The 22500-nt window shown below is 39.1% G+C and overlaps 3 protein-coding genes across 5 annotated transcripts; 2 read left to right on the forward strand and 1 right to left on the reverse strand.

The window, feature by feature from the left end:
- Window positions 1-3947: 3947 nt before the first annotated feature.
- Window positions 3948-7848, forward strand: LOC103993883 (plant cysteine oxidase 2). 2 transcript variants are annotated; one of them, XM_009414103.3, is made up of 5 exons: window positions 3948-4502; window positions 5829-5947; window positions 6044-6203; window positions 6318-6524; window positions 7275-7848. In XM_009414103.3, the coding sequence occupies exons 1-5, from the start codon at window positions 4280-4282 to the stop codon at window positions 7397-7399; spliced, it is 834 nt and encodes a 277-aa protein (XP_009412378.2). In that variant the 5' UTR covers window positions 3948-4279; the 3' UTR covers window positions 7400-7848. The 2 variants fall into 2 exon arrangements, with proteins under 2 accessions (XP_009412378.2, XP_009412380.2); XM_009414105.3 differs by having other exon boundaries at window positions 6423-6524.
- Window positions 7849-10378: 2530 nt separating this feature from the next.
- LOC103993882 (histone deacetylase 1-like) lies at window positions 10379-15685 on the forward strand. Its single transcript, XM_009414102.3, has 4 exons — window positions 10379-10954; window positions 11846-12286; window positions 12754-12984; window positions 15297-15685. The coding sequence occupies exons 1-4, from the start codon at window positions 10418-10420 to the stop codon at window positions 15357-15359; spliced, it is 1272 nt and encodes a 423-aa protein (XP_009412377.2). The 5' UTR covers window positions 10379-10417; the 3' UTR covers window positions 15360-15685.
- A 3635-nt stretch (window positions 15686-19320) lies between these two features.
- On the reverse strand, window positions 19321-22500 carry LOC135680680 (phospholipase A1 PLIP1, chloroplastic-like). Of its 2 annotated transcripts, none has more exons than XM_065194784.1 (5): window positions 21794-22500; window positions 20716-21186; window positions 20575-20634; window positions 20080-20496; window positions 19321-19973 (listed from the first exon to the last, which is right to left on the reverse strand). In XM_065194784.1, exons 1-5 carry the CDS (start codon window positions 22394-22396, stop codon window positions 19536-19538), a joined length of 1989 nt encoding a protein of 662 aa, XP_065050856.1. In that variant the 5' UTR covers window positions 22397-22500; the 3' UTR covers window positions 19321-19535. The 2 variants fall into 2 exon arrangements, with proteins under 2 accessions (XP_065050856.1, XP_065050855.1); XM_065194783.1 differs by having other exon boundaries at window positions 19321-20000.

The following is a 22500-nucleotide window of genomic DNA, read 5'->3' on the forward strand; positions in this document are numbered from 1 at the left end:
GTCTGGTGATTATGATGAGTTGATAAACAATAGTAAATAGAAATCAAAGAATTCATCTACTATATGCTATTGTCATTATGACAAGTGCTTCAGAGAGACAAACACAGCACAATGTTTACTCATAAAAATACATACTAGCATTGTATGTCTTATCGAATGTATGTAGAGATATAAGATTTATTTAATTAACCAAATAGAAAGAGTGCAACATGAAAAGACAGTCTAGAAGTAGCATCTATGTTTAAAAAGTACAGTTTGAAAAAGTGTTCCTTAAGATCAGCATATCTGAGATATCTGAACCAGTTTACTTACAGCTATTATGTCAGACGGCTTGGTTTCTGATCCACCATCTCCATCTTCTCATTCTGGAAGCTGGTATGTGATTGTTTTCAGTATGAATTCAAAGTATTGAGGTTCAAGTTGTTTCAGTAAAAAAATTGTTCTATGATTGACACTTCTTCTCCCAAGGACACAGGACAACAAATTGCTTAAATCAACAGTTAACTGTGGATGAACTAATGTTGCAAGTTTCGAGGTGTCTTCATAATCTAACCATAGGAGCTCAAGTAGCAAGAAGCTCAATGGACAACTGGAACTATCTATTCACAATATAAAGAGAAAGGCGTGATCAGCACATCTATGAAAGACTGGAAAACAAAATGTATGCAATCTGGTGTATTTTGGATACCATATTGATCAAAATGATATTTTACATGAATGCCTAGGTACACAATTCGATCATAAAAGGCCAATAAGGGAAATCTGGAGAAGCAGTTATTGACCTTCCATATCCTCAAAGGCCTCCACGATAATACTGGCACTCATACTGAACCTTGATGGCCCTTTCATGCCTGTTAAACTATACATCCTTGACTGTCAGGGTAATTTCCTGTTGATGAAATGCTTTCCTGTTACCACATCCAAAAAAGTATGAGTCTTCAATCTAATGTTAAGACTTTGAAGAGAATAAGACTGAAACAAGAAATTTAGGTTTTCAACTAACTTTATAGCTTTTTCTACTTGCTTCCTTGCAGGTTTATCTTCTGTGATGGATATGTCCGCTTATGAAGTAGTAAGGCCAAATATACAGGTATTCTGGAACATTCTTAAAATTGTTCATCACTGTTAAGACCATACAAAAAGAAATTGAATTTGATGTAGAATGTGGTCCATATATTGTACCCCTTTTGCTAAATGTACATAATTTTGTGGTACCCAAACTGGTAGATACCACTTCAAAAATCTAAACTAGAAGATGAAATAATGTTCTATCATGCAGTGCAAATCACAGGATGGTAAAAAATTTAGCAAGTCAGAAATTAGTCTCCCATTCTCCCTCATATTGTCCAGAGTGAACCCACAAGTGGATTCATAGAACTTCAATGTTTTTTGGAAGAAATGAAGCATACAATTGATATGGCTAAGACTCACCGCATCCTTTCAACACAGGCACATTAGTCATACAGATCATACAACATCTAAATTGGTATTAACCCGGGATTGTAGTCATTTAATAAGGTAAAAATATAATATTTAGCTCTTCACGAAAAAATATATATAAGATGTATAGAGTGCAATCATGCTTGAGTACTTCAAATTGACTACCAACTTTAGTTTTAAAAATAGAACCTTCATGATCAGTTTTGGTAATGGCTACAGAACATAACTTAGATCAAAGGTTATAAGTTGTAATAGTTCCAAACCCACACAACAACAGTTTACCTTTTGGGGTACCATGAACTTGTTTATTGAGCCAAAAACTTGTCAATCTAGAACTTTGTTTTCCTAAAAAATAAGAAGCCATCAGTGCTTCTCCTCTGGCTTTACAACATGTTTATAATAATCATGGTCCTCAAAAACCATCTCAACATGGGTCACACTGGGTGATTTAGTTCCTAAACGAGACGCCTCAATGCTCATAAAACAATTAAACCCTCCCAAATTTCACCCTTATACCAAAACCCATTTGAATGGGAAACCAATGAGCCAACCGAACAGAATATAGCTTACTTGTGTAAAGGGAGTTTCAGGCAACAATACTTTTCCAATCCTTAAACCACAAAATAAGATTTCCTCTTATAACATGTAGTACATTATGATACCTCGAACTCTGAATTCATCAAGAAAGGCATATAATAAGTAAAAAAATCAAATAGATACATGCAAAGGAAACCTACAGATTTGATCGAGATGAGAGATTGGCATCTTCATAACCACAACAAGAACGTGTTCGGTGGAAATACGCAAGCAAGAAATCAAGTTAGCCACAAGAAAGATAGAAAAGATCCTGACGGGGGCTTCCGATGCTTACATCCCTCCTCGAGATTTTTCCCTCGGAATTTGGTGCTCGTACATGCCGGAAGAGCGCAACTGCATCTCCAAGCCACCCTCTCTTTGGAGCGGTTCACAAGGGAGCGATCGGTAGTCACCGACAGCTTGGAAAGGGGGCAAAAAGGGATTTTCATGATCCCAGCTCGAAAACCCATTCATGCATGATTCCTTCCAATTCTCCCGAAACAGAAGACATCATCGAGCTGAGAGGAGTCGGAGGCAACGGGAATGGCTGCCGTAAGCAGAGTGGGTTTCATCGCATGATTCTCCGACGAGGCGAGAATGGACAAACCCTAGCACGAGGTATCGAACTCCGTCGACCGTAGCCATCATTACAGCCAGCAAACGACTCACACAAACCTTGCGCTTGTCATTAAAGAACGAGCTAAGTGGTAAATTTTCTTGCATTTTTTTGAGGAAAATAAGATCTTAATAAACATTTATAATAAAATATAAATTTAAAATGGTGAACACAACATCTCGTGATTCGCCATTCCTTAACAAACAAATACGAACTATTCGTCGGACACGCCAATAGCTTAACACCATAAAAACAAGATGACACGTCGACACCATGTACGTGACAAGCGTCCGACACATGATTGACAACGCAGCACACACCGACAGCCCAAAGTCACGCAGACAACATGTGATCATCACCGTATATTGGTCAGGAGGTGAACTTATAAAGTTACGAAGAATGATCAATCGTACATGATCTTTTAATAGTTATTAACTCATCACGAGGATGATTTGTACCTTGCGAGCAAGCGTCGATCGACCCGTGTCGTGTGTCGTGTGATGTCTTTCCGAGCTTTTCGTAACAATTGGACGATACCGTCTCGAGCTTTTCAAAATGGCTTCATAATATTTTGTACTAATTAGTATATGGGCGTATGATCGTCGATCCGAGGTATTATATAGTGTCAACTCGGAGATCTTTTGTTGGTGCAATTATGGTCTCTGTATGTATCATATCAATGTACCATATTAGTGGGCTCCATAAGTGCATTTCCCACAAATCGAAAAATTCAATTTTTATACTTTTTCAAATCATCTATTTCATCCTAAACTAATTTAAGGATCGAATAAACATTTTAATTTTATAGGATTAGTACATCTAAAGTCGGACGACATTAATTATGAGTGAAGCTGACTTTGACTCAGTCAATTGTATAAAAAGTTAAGGAAGTTTCAAATATACTTAAATGTATTTTTATCCTCGTCGTATTTATAGAGCAATGTATTGTTAATTCCAACGAATTATTTCATATTTAAGTACATTTTACTCCAAGCAGCGAACAAATTGGTTTCTATTAAAGAACTCGAAATGCTTATCACAATCATCCTCACGTTAATTTTTTTTAAATTATTATTTTATATTCATTTAATTTTTTTCTCCAATTGAAGATGTAATCCTGTATGTATTCTTTAATCATATTCATAAATAAATCAAATCGTATATGAATTTTGATATACCTAAATCGATCAACTCAATTAATGTGACATGATTCATTAATTTATATATATATATATATGTATATATATATTTTGTTGTGGAGCGCATCGCATATATATAGAGCCGCGGCACGCGGAACAGTGGCAGTTTGGAGCAGCCCACGGGAAAGCACTTGCCATGGCACCTGGTTTTCGTCTCCCACACCATAAAAAATTGGTAACTCCGCCCCTCTCTCGATCGGTCCGTGTCAACTTCACCCCCGCGGCAGCCATCGCAATCCCTATCCCGATTTCTCTCTTGAGAAAGCAAAGTTCAAGAACTTGTTCTTGAGCGCAGAAGCCGTCCTGATTTTTTTCTTCCTGCCCGAGGGCCGATCTTTCTTGTGTTTGTTCGAGTTCTAGCGATCCGGAATCCGACGTTCGGGGTTCGGTGGATTGGCCCTTCCTCGTTTAGGCCTTTGGTTGTTGCTTTTGTATCTGTTCGCTTGGGATGGGGGTCGACGGCGGCTTGGCCGACCCGAGGGGAAGGGTAGAATTGGCGACGGAGAAGAACACGTACTCTTCCAAAAAGAAGAAGAGGCGGCAGAAGAAGCCGACGTCGACGCCGAGTGCCGTGCAGAGGCTTTTTGAGACTTGCAAGGAGGTGTTTGCTGATGGCGGGCGTGGGTTCATCCCGTCGGCGGATGATGTGGAGCGCCTCCGATCCGTTCTTGGTACTGCTCTTCTATTTTCACTTTGCTTTCTGCTTTATCTCACACGGGTTGCTTTGTAGAAATTGATGTTTTGAGTGAATGTGATTATCTGGATTGCTTTAAGCCATTAGTAGTTTGTTCTTTATTGACTTGAGTTTCACAAACACTTCTTCATGCCGAGCTTATGTATTGAAGATGACATTTCGTAGCTTAAAATCTGCAATTTTGGTTGTATTAGGAAGAGTAGATGTTGGATATGCCTACTGTTCCTTGCAAGATCTGGTTCACGAATTGTCCTACTTAAGGCCACCACGGTTTATTAGAACTTGAGAAGTAACAGGAGGTTCTTTTCACCTATAGACTACAAAATTTGAAATTCTTGAATGTTTTGAAAGATTATAGATTCATGAACCAGGAGTTACTCTTATCATTATCCAATGTTCTTATCTACAAGTGTATATCTCCGTTCTGGCATGGGAAACATTAACTAGGAGTGTTTTTATGTCTTGAAGATTTGACTGAGTGACCACAAATCTCAGAATTGTTAAGAAAGTGTACAATTTATGTGAACGAGCTGGTCTTTGACGTATGAAATAAATCCAAGTTCATGATGGAAGCGCAAATGGACCATGTGATATTCTCATCATGAGCTCGTTTAGATCTAACTTGTGAGCGAAACCCAAATGTATGGTGCATGCTCAAATAAAGAATGGGTATTACACAAATATTTTTAATAAGCACTCAGAAAGAGGAACAAATAGGATTTAAACTCTTGGCTTGCCCTGATGCCATCTTAAATATATGATTAGGTGGACCATAAACCCTAAAAGTTAAACCTAAAGCGGTTAGTAAATGACCTAATATTTGTTTTAACATTATGTATCTATGTATTTACTTTCAGTAAGTACAAAAGGTTTTTTTTTTCCAATGATTAGGAAATGGCTTTTTGGTCCTTTTTTTTTTCATCCCTTTCATCTGTCATTCAGGCTTTTATTGCACTGCTTGAATCAAAGATCAAGCTTTTTGTGGGGATATGTCAGTGCATTCACTATATGGCAGTCATGAAATCACTTTCTTGTTGTTTATGGTGGTCATGAAATCACTTTCTTGTTGTTCTTGGTCTCCTAATCATTGGGAATCTCCGCTTTTGACATGTGGGAAAATAGGGAAATTTGAATAGTAATCAGTTGAATGTATTGCAAAATTGCTTTGTAGCATTTTGTGGTTGGATGAGATCATATATGAAGATATTCAATTCTGCATGGAATTCTTTGGTTACTGTTCCCTGATCACTTTGGGGGCTGTGCCATGTATCTGATATAGTTGTGACCTTGTCCTCTTATGTAGATACTCTAAAGCTCACGGATGTTGGTGTAAGCCCAAATCTTCCATTTTTCCACTATGTTGTGACGGATGGGCCTCCTCCTGTGACATATTTGCACCTTTATGCATGCTCCAATTTCTCGGTATCCTACATTCTTTACACTGCTGCTTTATGCATGTAGTTGAATCACTACTTGGCAAGTAATAGTTCTCCCTTATTGCTTCCTGGAATCTTGCAGATTGGTATCTTCTGCCTTCCACAAGCAGCTGTCATTCCACTTCACAATCACCCAGGCATGACCGTTGTTAGCAAACTTCTTTTTGGCTCCATGCACATTAAGTCGTACGATTGGGTTAATGACCCCGAAGGCTCAAACGAAAAAATCATATCCTCAAATGGTGTGTGCGCAGTTGGACTCTTTCCGTTTGTATGAAATCTTAAGGAAGCATGTTCCTTTCAGACTTGTTTTTCATGCCATTAATTAGTCATTGTTGTCAAAAAAAACACTGCAGGTGCATGTTTGGCAAAGGTGAACACTGATGCCATCTTTAAGGCACCCTGTGAGACGTCTGTTTTATACCCTACTACTGGAGGTAACATGCATTGTTTTACTGCAGTAACCTCCTGTGCAGTTCTGGATGTCCTTGGACCACCATACAATGATGACGAAGGAAGGGCTTGCTCTTATTACAAGGAGCATGTGTTCTCAAGCTTTCCGGGTATGTTCCTGACTCCAAATTGCACTTTGACCTTTCAGTTGATGTCTCTATTCAAATTCTTACATTGTTGCATCCATTTTATTCAATTTCATGGACAATTACATTAGTTTCAAAAGCCTGTAAGAATACAGTAGTGTTCCTAATATTTTACTTCTTATCCAGAAATTTCTTTGCATGTTATGTTAAGATATTCGGTATAATGTCACATATGGTTTTTATTGAGATGCTTTAATGATCAGGTCATAGGTCTCCAGTTGACTAGATACCCTAGTGGCCAATGATATGAAGGTAACTGATTTCCTTAAGTTATATGGTGGCCTTGTCCAAATTATGTGGTCAAGTACAATGAGAGGTGTCAGAACTTTAAATTTTTGAGTTGGATGGCTGTCACTATCAATGATGACAAAAAAGACCATTTTGTTCACCTGTAATCTTCATTGAATTGTCCTTGCTCTCATTTTGGCTGCTTTAGTAACTGTACCTCTAGATCTTCTGAGCCTGCTAAATTGTTTGTTGGCTAATGGACATGAGGTGTCAAGATGTTTTTGATGTTCAATATTTTTTCAATCATGTTGGGCATCAAAAACTCATCCCCTGTAATTTTTTTTGTGAAACAAATTACCTTGCAAGTGGAAAATGTGACAAAAATCTTCACTTAACCGTCTTGGATTATTGATGTATGTGCTGTGCTGAGGCAAATGTTCATTTGTAAGGCAAGCGTTTTTATGGCAGCATGTATCATTATTTCAGGCAAAGCAATTGGGGTGTCCGGTGAGAGCAAGGAGTATGCATGGCTGGAGGAGAGGGAGAGCAAGCCCGATGATCTCGTTGTACGTGGTGCGGAGTACAGGGGCCCGAAAATTGTAGGCCGCTGATGGCAAACTTTGCAATGATGCTGCAACTTCTGCAGCAAAGCACAAAAAGAAAGCTAAGCAGCCTGCCACCCAACTGTAGATACACAAGTAAAGAAAAGGAAACTAAGCTTTAGATGTCAAAAGAAATAATCATGACTCTATTTGTCCACCCTTTAAAACTCTTCTGTTTCTTCGATAGATCTTTCAGCTTAAACACACCCAAAATGTGTTTCAGAGATTTGTTTCCAGATATTTTGGCACCGTAGAACATTGCTTTTTTTTTCTTTTTCCTTATTCCAGGCATTCAATTTGCTGTACTTTGGTTATCATGGGTTATCATCGTTCTTCTGCTTGTGAAGCACGAGATCGGGTACAAAGCTTGCTGATTTCATGTATTGATGAACTACGCAGAGGCTCATAATAAATGATGATTGCTCTTCCGTTTCTGTAATCTCCAAGTCATTTTTATTCGCTCGCTGTGTTTTTGCTTGGTTGAGATTGAGGTGGTTGCATTAGTGATGCTTGCATTGGTTAGAAGGTTAAGATCCTTTGGTTTTGGTCTCATAAATACTTCTTAAATGTCCATCGTTGCATGCGTGTTCTTTGGTGCCTATCTTTGTTGCATGAGTTGACACAGAAGAAGACGTGTTCTCCTGCAGAAGGAACAAACAAAGAAATCTCAATGATTGAAGCACTACGCCTACGGTCTTTTCTCCAGCAAAAAATTAGTCTCACTTCAAACAAGCGAAAAGAGCAGTGCGTTGCTACGATGATATCTCATCACATTTTTTCTTCCATGATTTCTCACTGTACACGCCATTGGCAAATGATTTTTTTTCTCTCTTGAGAAAATCCAAATAATAATAATAATAATATTTTTATTTAAATTATTAACTTTTTATAGTGTGATTAAGGAAATAATTGAGATTATTTTTTACTCATGTAAAACAGTTAAAAAAATTTATCAATTGATTAAATTATTAATTAATTTATTTCCTATTTAGTGATGTAATTTTTTAAAATAAATAGTTCAAATTTAAATTATAAGTAATAAGTATTGTAATTTTATTTTTATATATGAAAGTAAATTAAAAATTAAATTATTACTTAGGAGAGATTATCTTCTCTTATATAAAGGGGTTCCTCAATTTTTATTTTTATTTTAAAATATTTGATATAAAATTATTATGATTTGTAAATTACATAATAATATATTTTAATTTTAAAATTATATTATTAATAAATAAATATTATTAAATTATGGTGTTTGAATTATTAGTTAATTTAATAGTAGTTTATACTTATTTTATTAGACATATTTATGTTTCAAATAATTATGTATGAATTTTTATGATTTAATTAGTTTTAAATTTGGAATTATGAATCTAAATTAGTTAAGTCATGAAGAAAAAAATTTGAAGCTAATTATTATTTTTTTAATATTTTTAATTACTTTGAAAATATTAAAATCTAATTGAATAATAGGACTTAGGTTCGATATGAGTTAAATTGTTTGGCTAGATGAACATACACGGTGAAGTATGGTTTATGCACGTATGGTCATACATAACTCAATTTATATTGTCAGGGTCTAACTCGTGCGGTCAAATAAAACCCAATCAGTATAGCTCATATTGTCAAGCACAACATAACTCATGTGATTAAGTATTTTTATATTTTTTACTCGATAACTATTATAATATCTTTACACAATAAATAATATAAGTATAGAAAGAGTGTCTTATGAAATAAATAAATAAAATATTCATGAATCTTCTATGTCCTAGCGAAGAAGTAAGATATGAAAAAAAAAAAAGAAAATGTAGCAAGGAAAAGAATTCCTTATAAAGAAAAGAAACCCAAAACAGCTCATAAATCTTTAGGATTTGATGGGGATGTAAGATGTGAGAAAATAAGAGACTTTTTGAGTATTTCTGAGTTTATTATATGTAGAGAGGGTGAATTTTTTTAAAAAAAAATATATGATAAAATGTATAGAGAGATTTATACTTGAATCGACTTAAAAATATTTATAATTGATTTCATGTAGTGAAAATTTTTATTTTTTACGATGGATGTAAGTAGGTATTACCAAATTACTGAATCAATTAATCTTATATTAACTTTTTAGTTGATTTTTTTATTTATTGATCTTTAAATCTTTTTTTTTTACTTCGGAGATATTTTCTCGATATTTCAAGTCAATATAAACTTTGGAATGATTTTCTAATCTATATGATAAAAATGAAACTTATCATAATATTGAAAGTTTTAGATTTGCAATACTGTGTACTTATAATATGATCATCCTTTTTAGAAGGTGGATTACTTATCGTATGTACTTATAATATGAATTTGTTACAAATATGTTTCTACTACTTGTATCAAACATCGTAACATTGATCCCATTTTAGTGTAGGCAAGATTTAGCCTAATGAGAATTCCATGAGATGGCATGGCATACACATTAATTTATTTGAAGTATAAATCACTGATCTAAAATATTTAAGCAAACGATAGCGGTTTAGTCTTTGGATGTGCACGTCATCTTTCCAAAACTAAACTTACTTCCTGTTTTTCGGCAGGGAGCAAATCCCACAAGGTGATCGTAACCAAAATCGTTCCCTAGGTGGTTCAACTGGGCTCGCGGCGGCGACACGTGTCCCGGTCGTTTCAGTTGATGAAACGCGTTGCCATGCGATGAAATCGGTTTTGGTGAGTCGATTCGGCAAAAAGTCTGTGGGTTTGGGTCTTACTGAGTTGAATTCGGAGTCAAATTCGAGTGGGTTTATGCGATGAAATCGGTTTTGGTGAGTGAATTCGGCAAAAAGTCTATGGGTTTGGGTCTTACCGAGTTGAATTCGGAGTCAAATTCGAGTGGGTTTAGGTTATATGGTAACTACAATAATATAATAATATTATATGAGAACAACGAAAGGGCTCCGTTCATGAATAAATAGACGTCTGTGGGTGTCTCTCTCTCTCTCTCTCTCTCTCGACTATTGGCGTCGTCGAGCAACGAAGCAGGTGGGCGACAGCATGGAGGGCGCAGGCGGCGGAAACTCGTTGCCGTCGACGTCGGGAGCGGACGCGGTGAAACGGAGGGTTAGCTACTTCTACGACCCGGATGTGGGGAACTACTACTACGGTCTGGGACACCCGATGAAGCCCCACCGGATCCGGATGACCCACGCTCTCCTCGAGAAGTACGGCCTCCTCGACCGCATGAAGGTCATCCATCCCCAGCTCGCCCGCGATCGCGACCTCTGCGCCTTCCACACCGACGAATACGTCGCCTTCCTCCAATCCGCCAATCCCGAGACCCTGACCAACCCCTGCGTCGCCCGCCGCTTCAACATCACCGACGACTGCCCCGTCTTCTACCGGCTCTTCGAGTTCTGCCAGACCTACACCGGCGCCTCCGTCGACGCCGCCAAGGAGCTCAACCGCAGCAACGCCGACATCGTCATCAACTGGTCCGGCGGCCTCCACCACGCCAAGCGCTCCGAGGCCTCCGGCTTCTGCTACGTCAACGATATCGTCCTCGCCATCCTCAAGCTTCTCGAGAATCACGACGTGAGCCCCCTTCTCGTCCCCTCATTGCTCTCCTCCTCCTTCCATTGTTCCTTATGTGTATCGGGTTTGCTCCTGACCTAAGTTCGATCGCACCTTTCTCAAACATTGTCATCAAACTATGACCGGAAGAAGGGGTCGAGCGGAGGACACGCTCCTCTTTGAAATCTATCTACTAAGAACAATAGCTCGAAGGGAATTACTGTTCTTGGCTTTTATTTATGCATGCTGTTATTTATTTATTTTAGTTACTTTCACAATCTCTTGTCATTTAAAGATCATTTCTTTCTTTGATTACAGAATATATTGATGGTGATTTTTCTTCCTTATATACCAATTAGAAATCCAACAAATTTTTGGGAGCGATCCCTCTGTTTTGTTCTCTGCATCTAGATGCAGCATTGGCATTACCAAGTTCCCTAGATCCCTTATTTGATTTAGGCGATTCCTTCAAGATTAGGGTTTTCATGATTTGAGGAGATGTATCTATTTATTTCATTACTCTTCATTATTCTTTAGGGTTTTTGTTTTTTTTTGCCCAGAGTTGACTTGCAACATTTTGACCAAATCATATACTCGTGAACTGAGAAATTCTTGTGCCCTTTTAAGGCCCATCCATAATTGGTTTCGCAAAAGGAAAATAGTAGTCTAAAGACTCTAAACTCTAAAGCACCTCATTACTTGCCAATATAGAATTTGTTTGAACATAATCAGTTTCTTGGATTGATATGATTCAGTACTGATGGCTCGAGTGTTGACTTGGACAGACACGCTACATTTTCTCGTGCTTCAAAAGTTTACTCTTAACATGTCCTATTATAGTGTACCTTGTATTTATCTTCCTCTGTTTTCCACTCCCTTTTGTTGATATGTTCATTTCTTATCTGCTTGCAGCGTGTTCTCTACGTGGACATTGATATCCACCATGGAGATGGTGTCGAGGAGGCTTTCTTCACAACTGATAGAGTAATGACAGTCTCATTCCACAAGTTTGGAGAATATTTTCCTGGGACAGGACATTTACTCGACAATGGCTATGGGAAAGGGAAATATTATGCTGTAAATGTCCCTTTAAATGATGGAATTGATGATGAGAGCTACCATTATCTATTCAAACCTATCATAGCAAAAGTTATGGAAGTTTTCAACCCTGATGCTGTGGTGCTTCAATGTGGTGCCGACTCCTTATCTGGAGACAGGTTGGGTTGTTTCAATCTTTCTGTCAAAGGCCATGCAGAGTGCGTAAGATACCTTCGATCTTTTAATGTGCCACTGATGCTGCTTGGTGGAGGTGGCTATACATTACGTAATGTTGCTCGCTGTTGGTGTTACGAGGTATGAAATGCTTTTTTTTATCAAACCAATTGTTTGTGCAAGTTCGTCAATTACACCATTTTCTAGTAGTATGGTATTTTTTATGTCCTATGGGTCCATGTAGTGGATTGTTTATTGTTAGAATCTAAAGCGATTAACTTATGTTTTATTTCTCTAATCATGACATATTAACTTATCAGTGTTCTTGTTTCAGTTAACTCTAGTATTAGATTCACATTTTACTTAACATTTGGCAAAGATTTTGTTTCTTTTTTTTTTAAATATTACTACCGTTCATGATTTTTTGATACATAACTTTCACATCTTGCAAGTTAACTAATAATATCTGGTCACCTGACATGCATAACCATTTTGCCACTGTAAATATGAATATTACAAACTTTCTACAAGGATATACTGTCTTCATACTTTGTTTAGTTTTTCTTACTCAATTCTAACTGCTTTTGGTTTTCAAACTTTTGGTGCAGACTGGAGTCGCCCTTCATGTTGAAGTGAATGACAAGATGCCTGATCATGAATATCTCGGGTACTATGGCCCAGACTATAACATCCATGTCGCAACAAGTAATATGGAAAATAAGAATTCACGCAAGTCATTGGACGATATAAAAGCCAAGATACTAGATAATCTTTCGAAGCTCCAACATGCTCCGAGTGTGCAATTCCAGGAATGGCCAACTGATACGGAGCTTGATGAGGTACTTGCACTCTTTTGTCTTCCTTTGCTGTCAACTTGTAATCTGATTTGGCTTGAAAGTACTAAAATTTTTATTTCTATCATGCTGTTGGATGCTGAATTTTTTGATAATGTGGTTGCTTTTTTCTTAGGCCTTATGTATAGCAATATCTCATTTCTCTTAGTTTTGGACATATGATAAATGTAACAAAATAAAATGTTTACCAAAATATAGTGAAACCCTTTTTTCTGTTTGCTGATCTGTCATACATAGTAGTATCGTTCCAGAACTTGCTTAGTCCAATAGTCAGATCTGTGGTTATGATAATATGTCAATAACAGAGCCTTGGTTTTCTATTTTTCTTGGCAACTTTGTACTCTACTGGCTTCCTTTGATGGTCCAGCATACACAAATCAAATACCAAAGTGTTAAGAAATGATGTTTCATTGAAACTTGCAAATTCAATTATCGGATTTGGTCTTTAGACAAACAAGAGCTAGGTCCTGACAGAATGTTCACCAAGTCTGATTTATATAGATATGCATATCATCATGCATGCTGATTCTTGTTCAATAGGCATTTTCACTATGTTGGAAATTTGGAATTAGTTAAGTTATAATGGGAAGGTTTTTTTATTAATTGTTGCTATCATACAGCTTGTATCATAGAGACGTAGATAAATTTATGTTAAAAGAGTTTTAACAAATTGGGATCAATAGTCTTTGAAAAAAGGAGCTATTTCACCTTTTTATTCTTTGTAATGGAACTATTTTTATTGTTTGATGAGATATGGCTGAACTATACTTCTGGAGTCTCTAAACAACAAGACATATATGTTATTTTTTCTCAAATGTATTCTTGGACCCTATATTCTTCTTTGTTGGTCTTTCTACAGTTTTAATTGTCATTTTATGGCTGAAATTCTTTTACAGTAAACTGAAACCTTTGAAGTTTGAAACATGAAACTTGCTTGGTCTGGACAAGTAATTCAACTTGAGGTTTTGAACTATGAACAGTGTCAGAGGGAGCATAATAGGTGATAATTCAGACTTCTAAATAAGCCAATTAAGCACACAAGACTTTGTGTATTTAATGATTTTGGCAATGAGACTATAAAGCTAACCAAGTTTTGGTGTAACGTGCGCGCGGTAGTAGGGTTGTGATGCAATATTCATTATGAGTTAATTTTCGATGAGATTTACAGAAATTTACACAGGTTTTCACATGGTATTCAATGTAAAGATCTGATAAGTCATCCATGCTAGTTGGCATGGAACAGCTATTCCATGTGTTAGTCATGCTGCTCTTGCTGGTCTGCACACCCCATATTTGCGGATACCATCATCAAATATGTTGTAACTGCTCTAAGTGACTACACAGCCATGGCATAGCATGCATGCTGCAATATGGTGCTGTGTCATTATTCTGGGAAGTAAAGCCTTGTTTGGTTAGACCCACGGATCGCTGAGCAATCATTACTAGAGTAGCACTAGAGTGAGAATGGCTAAATACAAACCATGTCGACCGTGTTGTATTGCTCAATAATGGTGACAAAGTTCAAATGAATATGGATGTTGAATAGGCGCCCATGTCCGAGAATCATGGAATAAGCCATTGTCATTAGGAGATTCACACCAGTGTGATTTTGTATAAGATCGGACACAAGTGCCACTGCAGTTACCTATTTCACTAATATTTGGGTGATGCAGTGTTGAACAATTGATCCGATCTCATACACATCATCTGGTAGACATGAAGATATCAGCTAGTAGCGAAAGGGTAGCCATATATCGAAGTGACCCAAAGATTAACACAACACCCAGCATCAATAAAGTACCTGTTAAGGGTGCAATCAGGATCTTATAGCAGGTGCACCATGTTGGCAAATTCAGTATAACATTTCGGAATCTAGGAGTTGGTTCGTGATGGAAATTGTATGGTTTGATGTTACATGATCCATCTTCTGATGGGTGAGATTTTTATATCAGTAACTTGCCTGAAACTTTGTTGGTTGCATGCATATGGCAGTTCAAATGACAACATATATGACATGTTCATCAATGCATAAGATGTACCAAAAAACATTGTATGCATATTTGTTCATAAATAAATTACAAAAGCTAGCCCGAATAAAGATGATACAAACAACAGAGCAGGTGGAGCAACAAAAAGCTACACCAACATCTATATTAAGCTAAAGCTTATCTCGGTGCTTCCATTTGATGTACTAATCTTGTGTATCTGTACAACTTTATATACAGTTGTTTCATTTATATACCATTTAAAATATCAGTTTTGGTGTCTAACAAACTCTACGTTGTCTTCATATCCAGGAAGATGAGAATCAGGAGGAGACAAATGAAGATCTTAATTCTGACACAGCCAAATTGCTTTGAACATCATGGTGCACATGTTTCTGATGATAGTCCATGCAGAGATTTGCTCATTTTCAGTCATAGGAGACCTCCAAATGACATCCACAATCCAAGTGTTGTAGCCTAAATTGTGAATATGCTCTGTGCAGTAACTTAGATTGAATTAGACTATCTTCTTCAAGCGGATTAGGTGATGCCAATCTTCTTTTAGCTCTTCAAGTGACTTTGACAGTGTTCAGCTAACGGATGTTCATTTGTAACATTCCTGTGTACAGATTGACTTTCTCAATGAACCATCTGTTTAGCTGACCTGTTTTCTCTTGTTTGGAGTCTCTTTAAAAGTCAAAACCTCCTGTGATAGGGTTGCTGATTTGGAATCAATTGATACCCTATTTCGTGTATGTCTTTTGTTAGTGTCGAAAATAATTGAATCTTTAGGACGTCAAAATCTGTGTTTACTCTTCATGGTCTCGCACGTTGTTGGCACGTGGCCTTTTTCTGGGATTTTGCGATGCATGCCAAGAAATCGCAGCTACGTGTAAGTGTGGATTTCCTGCCCATACTGAGCCAGGGAACACCATCCTCTCTCAAGGTAATCGTCGAGTCACACATACACGTGGCATTCTGCATTTCGACGTGGGAATATTAATGTCATATAATAAATACCGTTATAGCTTAATATCGTTGACACGACAAATCGCTTTATGACAACACCACGTGTTTCCCGTCTCGACCGAAGCAGCTACTGCTCCGCTTTGTTGGTCGCGCCACGCGTTCCCTTGCGCTTCCTTCCTATTCGATCTGCGGAATTGGTAGTCGTCGTTGTGTAGGCGTGATGGCCGGGTCGTGACATGATAAGATCTCTCCCGCACCGTCCCAAAGAGATCGATTAGATCGTGACGACGAGGTAATACCGAGAGGGAGAAGAATGTCGAACACCAGCAACGGAATCGGGGCGGTGTACGCGAACGGGGCGGCGGCCCTGCGGGAGCCGTCGTCGTTCTCGGTGAAGGTGGGACTCTCAGATGCTACGGCCCGTGATGCATTCGCTGCTACCCCCAGTCGCTGACGTGACCACACTCGGCGTCGTCGTGCGGCCACAACAATGAGGGCATAATTTGGTGGATCCCTCTCCAATCCCTATCCGTTCCTTCCCTCTTCCATCGTTAATGATATAATAAGCAAGCGATATAATAAGCGATTGTTTTATATTTTGTTAAGAAATTACTCCTCCAACTAACATGAACATAAATCCTAAAATAGGCTTCTTGGTGTTGAGACAATTCTTAAAATTAATTCGTAGAAATTAACTTGATCTTTTATATATAAGTATGCAATTTTTATCCTTATAAATATCTAATCATTTTCTTTGTAGCTTTTTAATATTTCATTCCTAAGTTAAACTGCATCCACCCAATATTTTAATTATAAAATTAATATCTAATCTCGTATAGTTTTAAGCATGTATAATAAATATCCTTCGTTTGATTCCTTTTTAAGTCATTTTTAGGATATTAATCTTAATTAATTTTTTTATATCTAGTAATAGATATATCATTAATCGAACAAAAAGTATATATTGAATCTCTCTAGGACTCGATCAACATATCATTTGTGAGATAATCTTAATAACTATTGAGTTCTATCTTAAATATTTTAATGTTAATAATATAAACTAACTCATTCATATCAATCATTTTAAAATTATTAGTGAGAAAATCTTAGTTACGTATAATAAATCAAGATTACTACTAGTGAGCAAAATATCATTAATATATAAAATTAATAAAATAAACTTGTTTTCGCTGATCTTCAAATATATATATCGATCAATAATATTTTTTTTAAAACTAATAGAAGTAATGATATTATGAAACTTTATATATCAATTTTTAAAAACTTATTTAAGATCATAAATAGATTTTCTAAGTTTGCATACCCAACTTTTCTTTTTCTTCTATAAGAATCCTTAATGTCATTCCATATAAGTTTTCTCGTTAAAATACTTATTTAGAAAATATTATTTTCATATTCTGATATAACTCAACATGGTACTAAGCTTCTAATCTTATGACAAAACTCAATGGGATCTATTCTTTCTAAAAAAAATATTTGGCTAAGTCTAACTTTTTATCATTCAATATTATCTTTTAAATTATAATTTATCTTAAAAATTCATTTATAACCGAGTTATTAAATAATTCAACGAGTTCTAAATATCATTTTGGTATATCGATTTTATCTCTTCTTTCATTGCATTGTATCACTTTTCAGAATTATTACTTTCCATAACTTGTGAAAAATTTAAGAGATCTCTCTTAATTCTTATATCATAATTTGATTTTTTAGATATACCATATAATCATCATGAATGACAAGTCTCATTTTCCTTTAAAACTTTCTCAATACTATTGATTATGATTAATCTAGAAGATTATTAGGCATGACATCAATATTATATCAATTTGTTCAGTAATTTAAGAAACAATAACCTCTCAAATAGAAAATGATAAAGGAGTATCAACCACATATCTTTTATATCAAAATTAATCTTTCGAGATTTTTCATGATTTTATCATTTTTTGTAAATCTTGCATTACCACATTTTACCATCATCGTATTACGATTAAGTCAATAAAATCTATATCTCATAAATTTTTTTAGATAACTAATAAAATATTCAAAAACAGTGGTTGGATCTAATTTTGTGGATTAAAGACTTCTATCTTTATAAATCAACCCCATATATTATATATATATATATATATATATATATATATATATATATATATATACTGAGTTTTTTACTAATCCATAACTCAAATAGAATTGATGAAATTAATTTATTAAAATTCATATTCAAGATATACATAATTATCCTAAAAACTTCAACCATCAACTCAAATATAAATGAATAACTCATTATGTTTTATCTTTTAGTAATACTATTTTATTGTGACAAAAATGATAAGACATATTGAGTAAAATACCTCCTTTTTTAGGTATCTAGCAAAAAGCCATGATTCTAAACTAACATAGTTTTAAATTTTTATTTAAATTATTTCTCAACTTCATTTACATATCAAGTGCCAATAGTTTATGACTTTTATGTATTAGATACATATCGGTCAGTGATCTTAGCATTGAACTCGTCAGATTGGATGTGATGGCACAATCATGGCCAATGCTTCTCCGGGAGGCAGATGGCATGGATAAAGTCGGAGGTGAAGACAACACATTTGGATGCAGACCACCTCGACATGATGAATTAGGCCATAGAGTAGCTGAGTGCACATGCTTTGATGAGAGTCTAGGGAGAAGATTGCTTGCTTCATTGGGGCCGGTGAGAAAGGGCTGAGGAAGTGGCGACTCTCGTAGTAGTTGTTGAGGATAGGACAGCCTATTGGACTTCATAAACCGGAGGTATATTCCCTTGCCCTCGTCAAGGCCCGGCACTAATTGGCTCATCACCAACATTTGGAGCGACGAGCGAGCGACGATCCAGCTAATCCTCAATCATTGTCATGAGTTTTCGCTCGCCACCCAATGGCCCCGAGCGGTGGATATATTTATTATCATTAATCAGTCACTCCATTAGTGGGATGGGATAATGATAAATAATATTTTCAAACCCCAACATATTTGGAATGCACTATGATATCATCTCTATTTATAATATATTTTGATATATTAAATTTATTTTTTAATTCGATATTATGAAATTAATTTAACCTGACCTATTTTTCGAGTAATGGTAACACTTGGAAGACAACTTTTTCTTCGAGCGATACAATTCATAATTTCATACAAAAGAAAAAAAAAACAAAAAAAAAACTCACATTTTGTCTCATCTCAATTCATAATTTTTGATTTATCATGGCATCGACTAGACTCGAGTCTCGATTAACTAAGAATAGCAACATATCAGATCTTAATTTCAGTATTGAGATTAATTTTTAAAATTGGTCTTTTAATCGAGATATAAACTAAGCACACGTCTCCAGTTGTTGATTCCATTAATCAATCAGATACTTGGTGATGCATCCCAAACCATATACAATTATTTGCACTAACTATACATATGGGTCAAAAGGACTCCAGTAAACAATTGGGAGGAGCAAATCCGAAGCACTCCATCTCCGTACCAGCAAGCCCTCGCTATTTATATACATACATAATATATGTAGAGCGATGTCCTCAAAGCCCAGCAGCCACGTTGTCAGTTAACAAAGCTGGCTTCTCCAAGAGCGGATTATGGTGGGCTGCGCATGAATGAGCAGGTAGGGCTCCGTTTGCGGGGACGGGGAGACGTGGCCACCATCGGTTGCGTCGGTGCTTCCTCGACCTCCGCCTCGCTGACTTGGTGTGCTGCCGCAGCAAGCCGTTGATCGCCTTGACGTAATTCCTGCAATCGTGGTCACGGAGGATGGTGCCTTCCGAACCGTACGCCCTGGGGTCGCTCAGGGTCTCCAACGGATGTGGTGAGTTGATGAAGGCTCGCAGCGCGCTTGCGGTCGTACCTCTCGGTGAGCTCCCTCCCGCGTCGTTCTTCCCGTCCAACGCGTAGAGAGCGGATTCCGGAGGGAGTAGCGGGTGGAAAGGCGAAGACTTGTCATCGGGCTGGAGGATGTAAATCTGGCCCAATGGAGAATACAGAACCTTCTGCTTTACGAAAACAGTATGCAATGGTCAAAAGAAACAATCCGACAAAGAGGAACAAGTGGTCAGCGAATTATAGTACCTGATTGTTAAGGCAAGGGTGGGAGCGAAAGGCCGCGTTGAGGCGCTTGAGGACATGGGCGACGTGGTTGGGGTAATTGCAGGAGAAGGCCCTGGGGACGATGTCGCGGTGCATCATTACGGAGCGGACGAACCCCTCGTCCAACCCCAGCTCCTCCAGGACCCGCTGCCCCCCGCAGAACACGGACGGTGACCCGAACGTGACGACGGGGAGGAGTTGGCGGAGCTTGACGTCGCCTCGAGCCAGCAGCATCAGGCCCACGAGGAGGCAGAGGCTTCCCCCCAGCGAATGGCCGGTGAACCGCAGCCTGGCCCTGTCGCCGTGCCGACTGAGATGCTCTTTGATTTCCGGCAAGAATTGCTCGTAGATGCCCTTAGCCGCTTCGTAGATTCCCCGGTGCACCAGAACCTCCATCTCCTGTTCGGGGTCATGCCAACGTCAGAGCTCGCTTCTGACAGGAGCGGCGAACCATTGGAGAAATCTGGGCAACCATACCTCGAATTTGATGGGCTCAAAGAATAGATTTGCTTGCCAAGAAGCCAGCGAGTCGGATCCCTGCAGATTGAGACGTACGCGACCCATTGGAGTGGTGGTGGAAGTGCGGAAAAGAAGGAACTTTGAGCGTCAAAGGCGCACCTGGATCACGAAGCAGCGAGTGCACGTGCTGTCGTGATCGCACACGAACCACTCGCACGGGGAGGAATGGAGGGAGCGGAGATCCTTGGCCGCCTCCTGCCTCGCCTCTTCTTCCGCCGCCACCACCGCCGTCATGGTCGACGCCGCCATGTACGCCGCCACCTCGGGGTTCTTGTAACCACAACCGTAGGGACCCGACGCCGCCGCGGCGTCGGCATCGTGGTGCCCAGCTCCACTGCCGAGGGAAAGCAGGCCCTTGGCGCGGGAGTGGATATAGGAGGCGGCGGATGCCGCAATCTCGTACGCCAGGGACGGCCGGCAGGAATGGTTGGGCTGGGCCCCCGTCGAGGTAGCGAATCCAGGAGCCGCTCGCGGGTCGCTCTCGGGCTGTGCCCTGATCGCGGCCTGCGATTTCTTCTCCAACGACGAGGTCACGAATCCAAGCTCGGACTCCTCCCACAGCTCCGCCGCCTGTGATTCGCAGCAGCAACAGGGTAAAGATATATAACATACATTTCTTTGCACGCGATCCACACACCCATTTGGGCTCACGGTGCGTCCATTTCCGACTGTGGCACGGCCCATAATGTTATCCATGTAAATGTCTAATGTGATTCTGATGCCCATTCCGCATGAGTTCAAAACATGTCACTAAAGAAAAAGAAAAAACACGTGTCGATGTGACATCGACATCAATGCGCCATACTGAAGCAACCCCAGCTATAAGCTCTATCTGACCAATATCGTTGGACAGTAATTAGCAGCAGTAAGCACAATCACGTAAGCCTGCACACGACACGGCGGTATCTCCCACACACAATGTGGCTATCGCAAAGGTGAGTTGTGAGAGAAACACATATAATATGTTAAATAGTTTTTGGGACGGATCGAAAACCAAACCCGCCTTTTTCTCGTTCAGGCGTTTCGTGTGAGTTTCCTCTAAATATATATAATAGAAAACGTGGAATTCTCAAACGAATGGGCAGTTGCTTAGTTGGAGCGTTGGGAAGAAGTTACTAGTACAATTAGAGCCGTTGAAACTGAAATGGACGGGAGAGATTGAGGGGAGAGAACTGACCTTGATCTCGGGGATCACGTAAGCCATGTAACAGAGGTACGCCAGCTGGGAGAAGAGCTCCGCCTCCGACCACGGGACTCGCCCCAACAACCTGGCGAACGATTCCCGATCCCACTCGTCCCGTTGCCCTCCCTCCTCCTCGTCCGTGTCGTAACTCACCCCACAGTACCCATCCTCTTCCTCGGCTCCCTCCTCTTCGTGCTTGTGTTGCCGATCCCTCCACCGCCGCCTCAGCTCCGAGATCCGCGCCACCCAATTGGCTCGCTCCTCCTGCCTGATTCTGTCCTCCTCATCCAAACCCGACACCGCCTCCTCGTCACTATCATCCGCCGGCTCCACCCTCATGCCGCCTCCCGCCGCCTCCTCCTCCTCCTCCTCGAACAGGAATGACCGGATCGAGTTGGTGACGATGGATCCGAAGGGGAACACGCCGATCGATCGGCTGCTCTTCAGCGACGCCGGGGCGGCAGCGCGGGTTACGGCCAAGGAGCACCGGAGTTGCGGTGCCGACCGCGATCGCCGCATTCCCTCGCGGAGGTGATCCCTCACCGTCGCCGCCGCCGGAGACGAACCGGGCACGCTCACTGCCGCGCACGCCACCATCTCCTCCTCCGCGGACCCGGCGGTGGTTCCTTCCCTTCTCCTTGTTCTCTTCGCGGCGGACCGATCTGAAACAGGGAAGCAAATTTTAGTCGTCAAGAGGGTTC

This window comes from Musa acuminata, chromosome BXJ1-8, assembly GCF_036884655.1.
Source record: "Musa acuminata AAA Group cultivar baxijiao chromosome BXJ1-8, Cavendish_Baxijiao_AAA, whole genome shotgun sequence".
Taxonomy (NCBI): domain Eukaryota; kingdom Viridiplantae; phylum Streptophyta; class Magnoliopsida; order Zingiberales; family Musaceae; genus Musa; species Musa acuminata.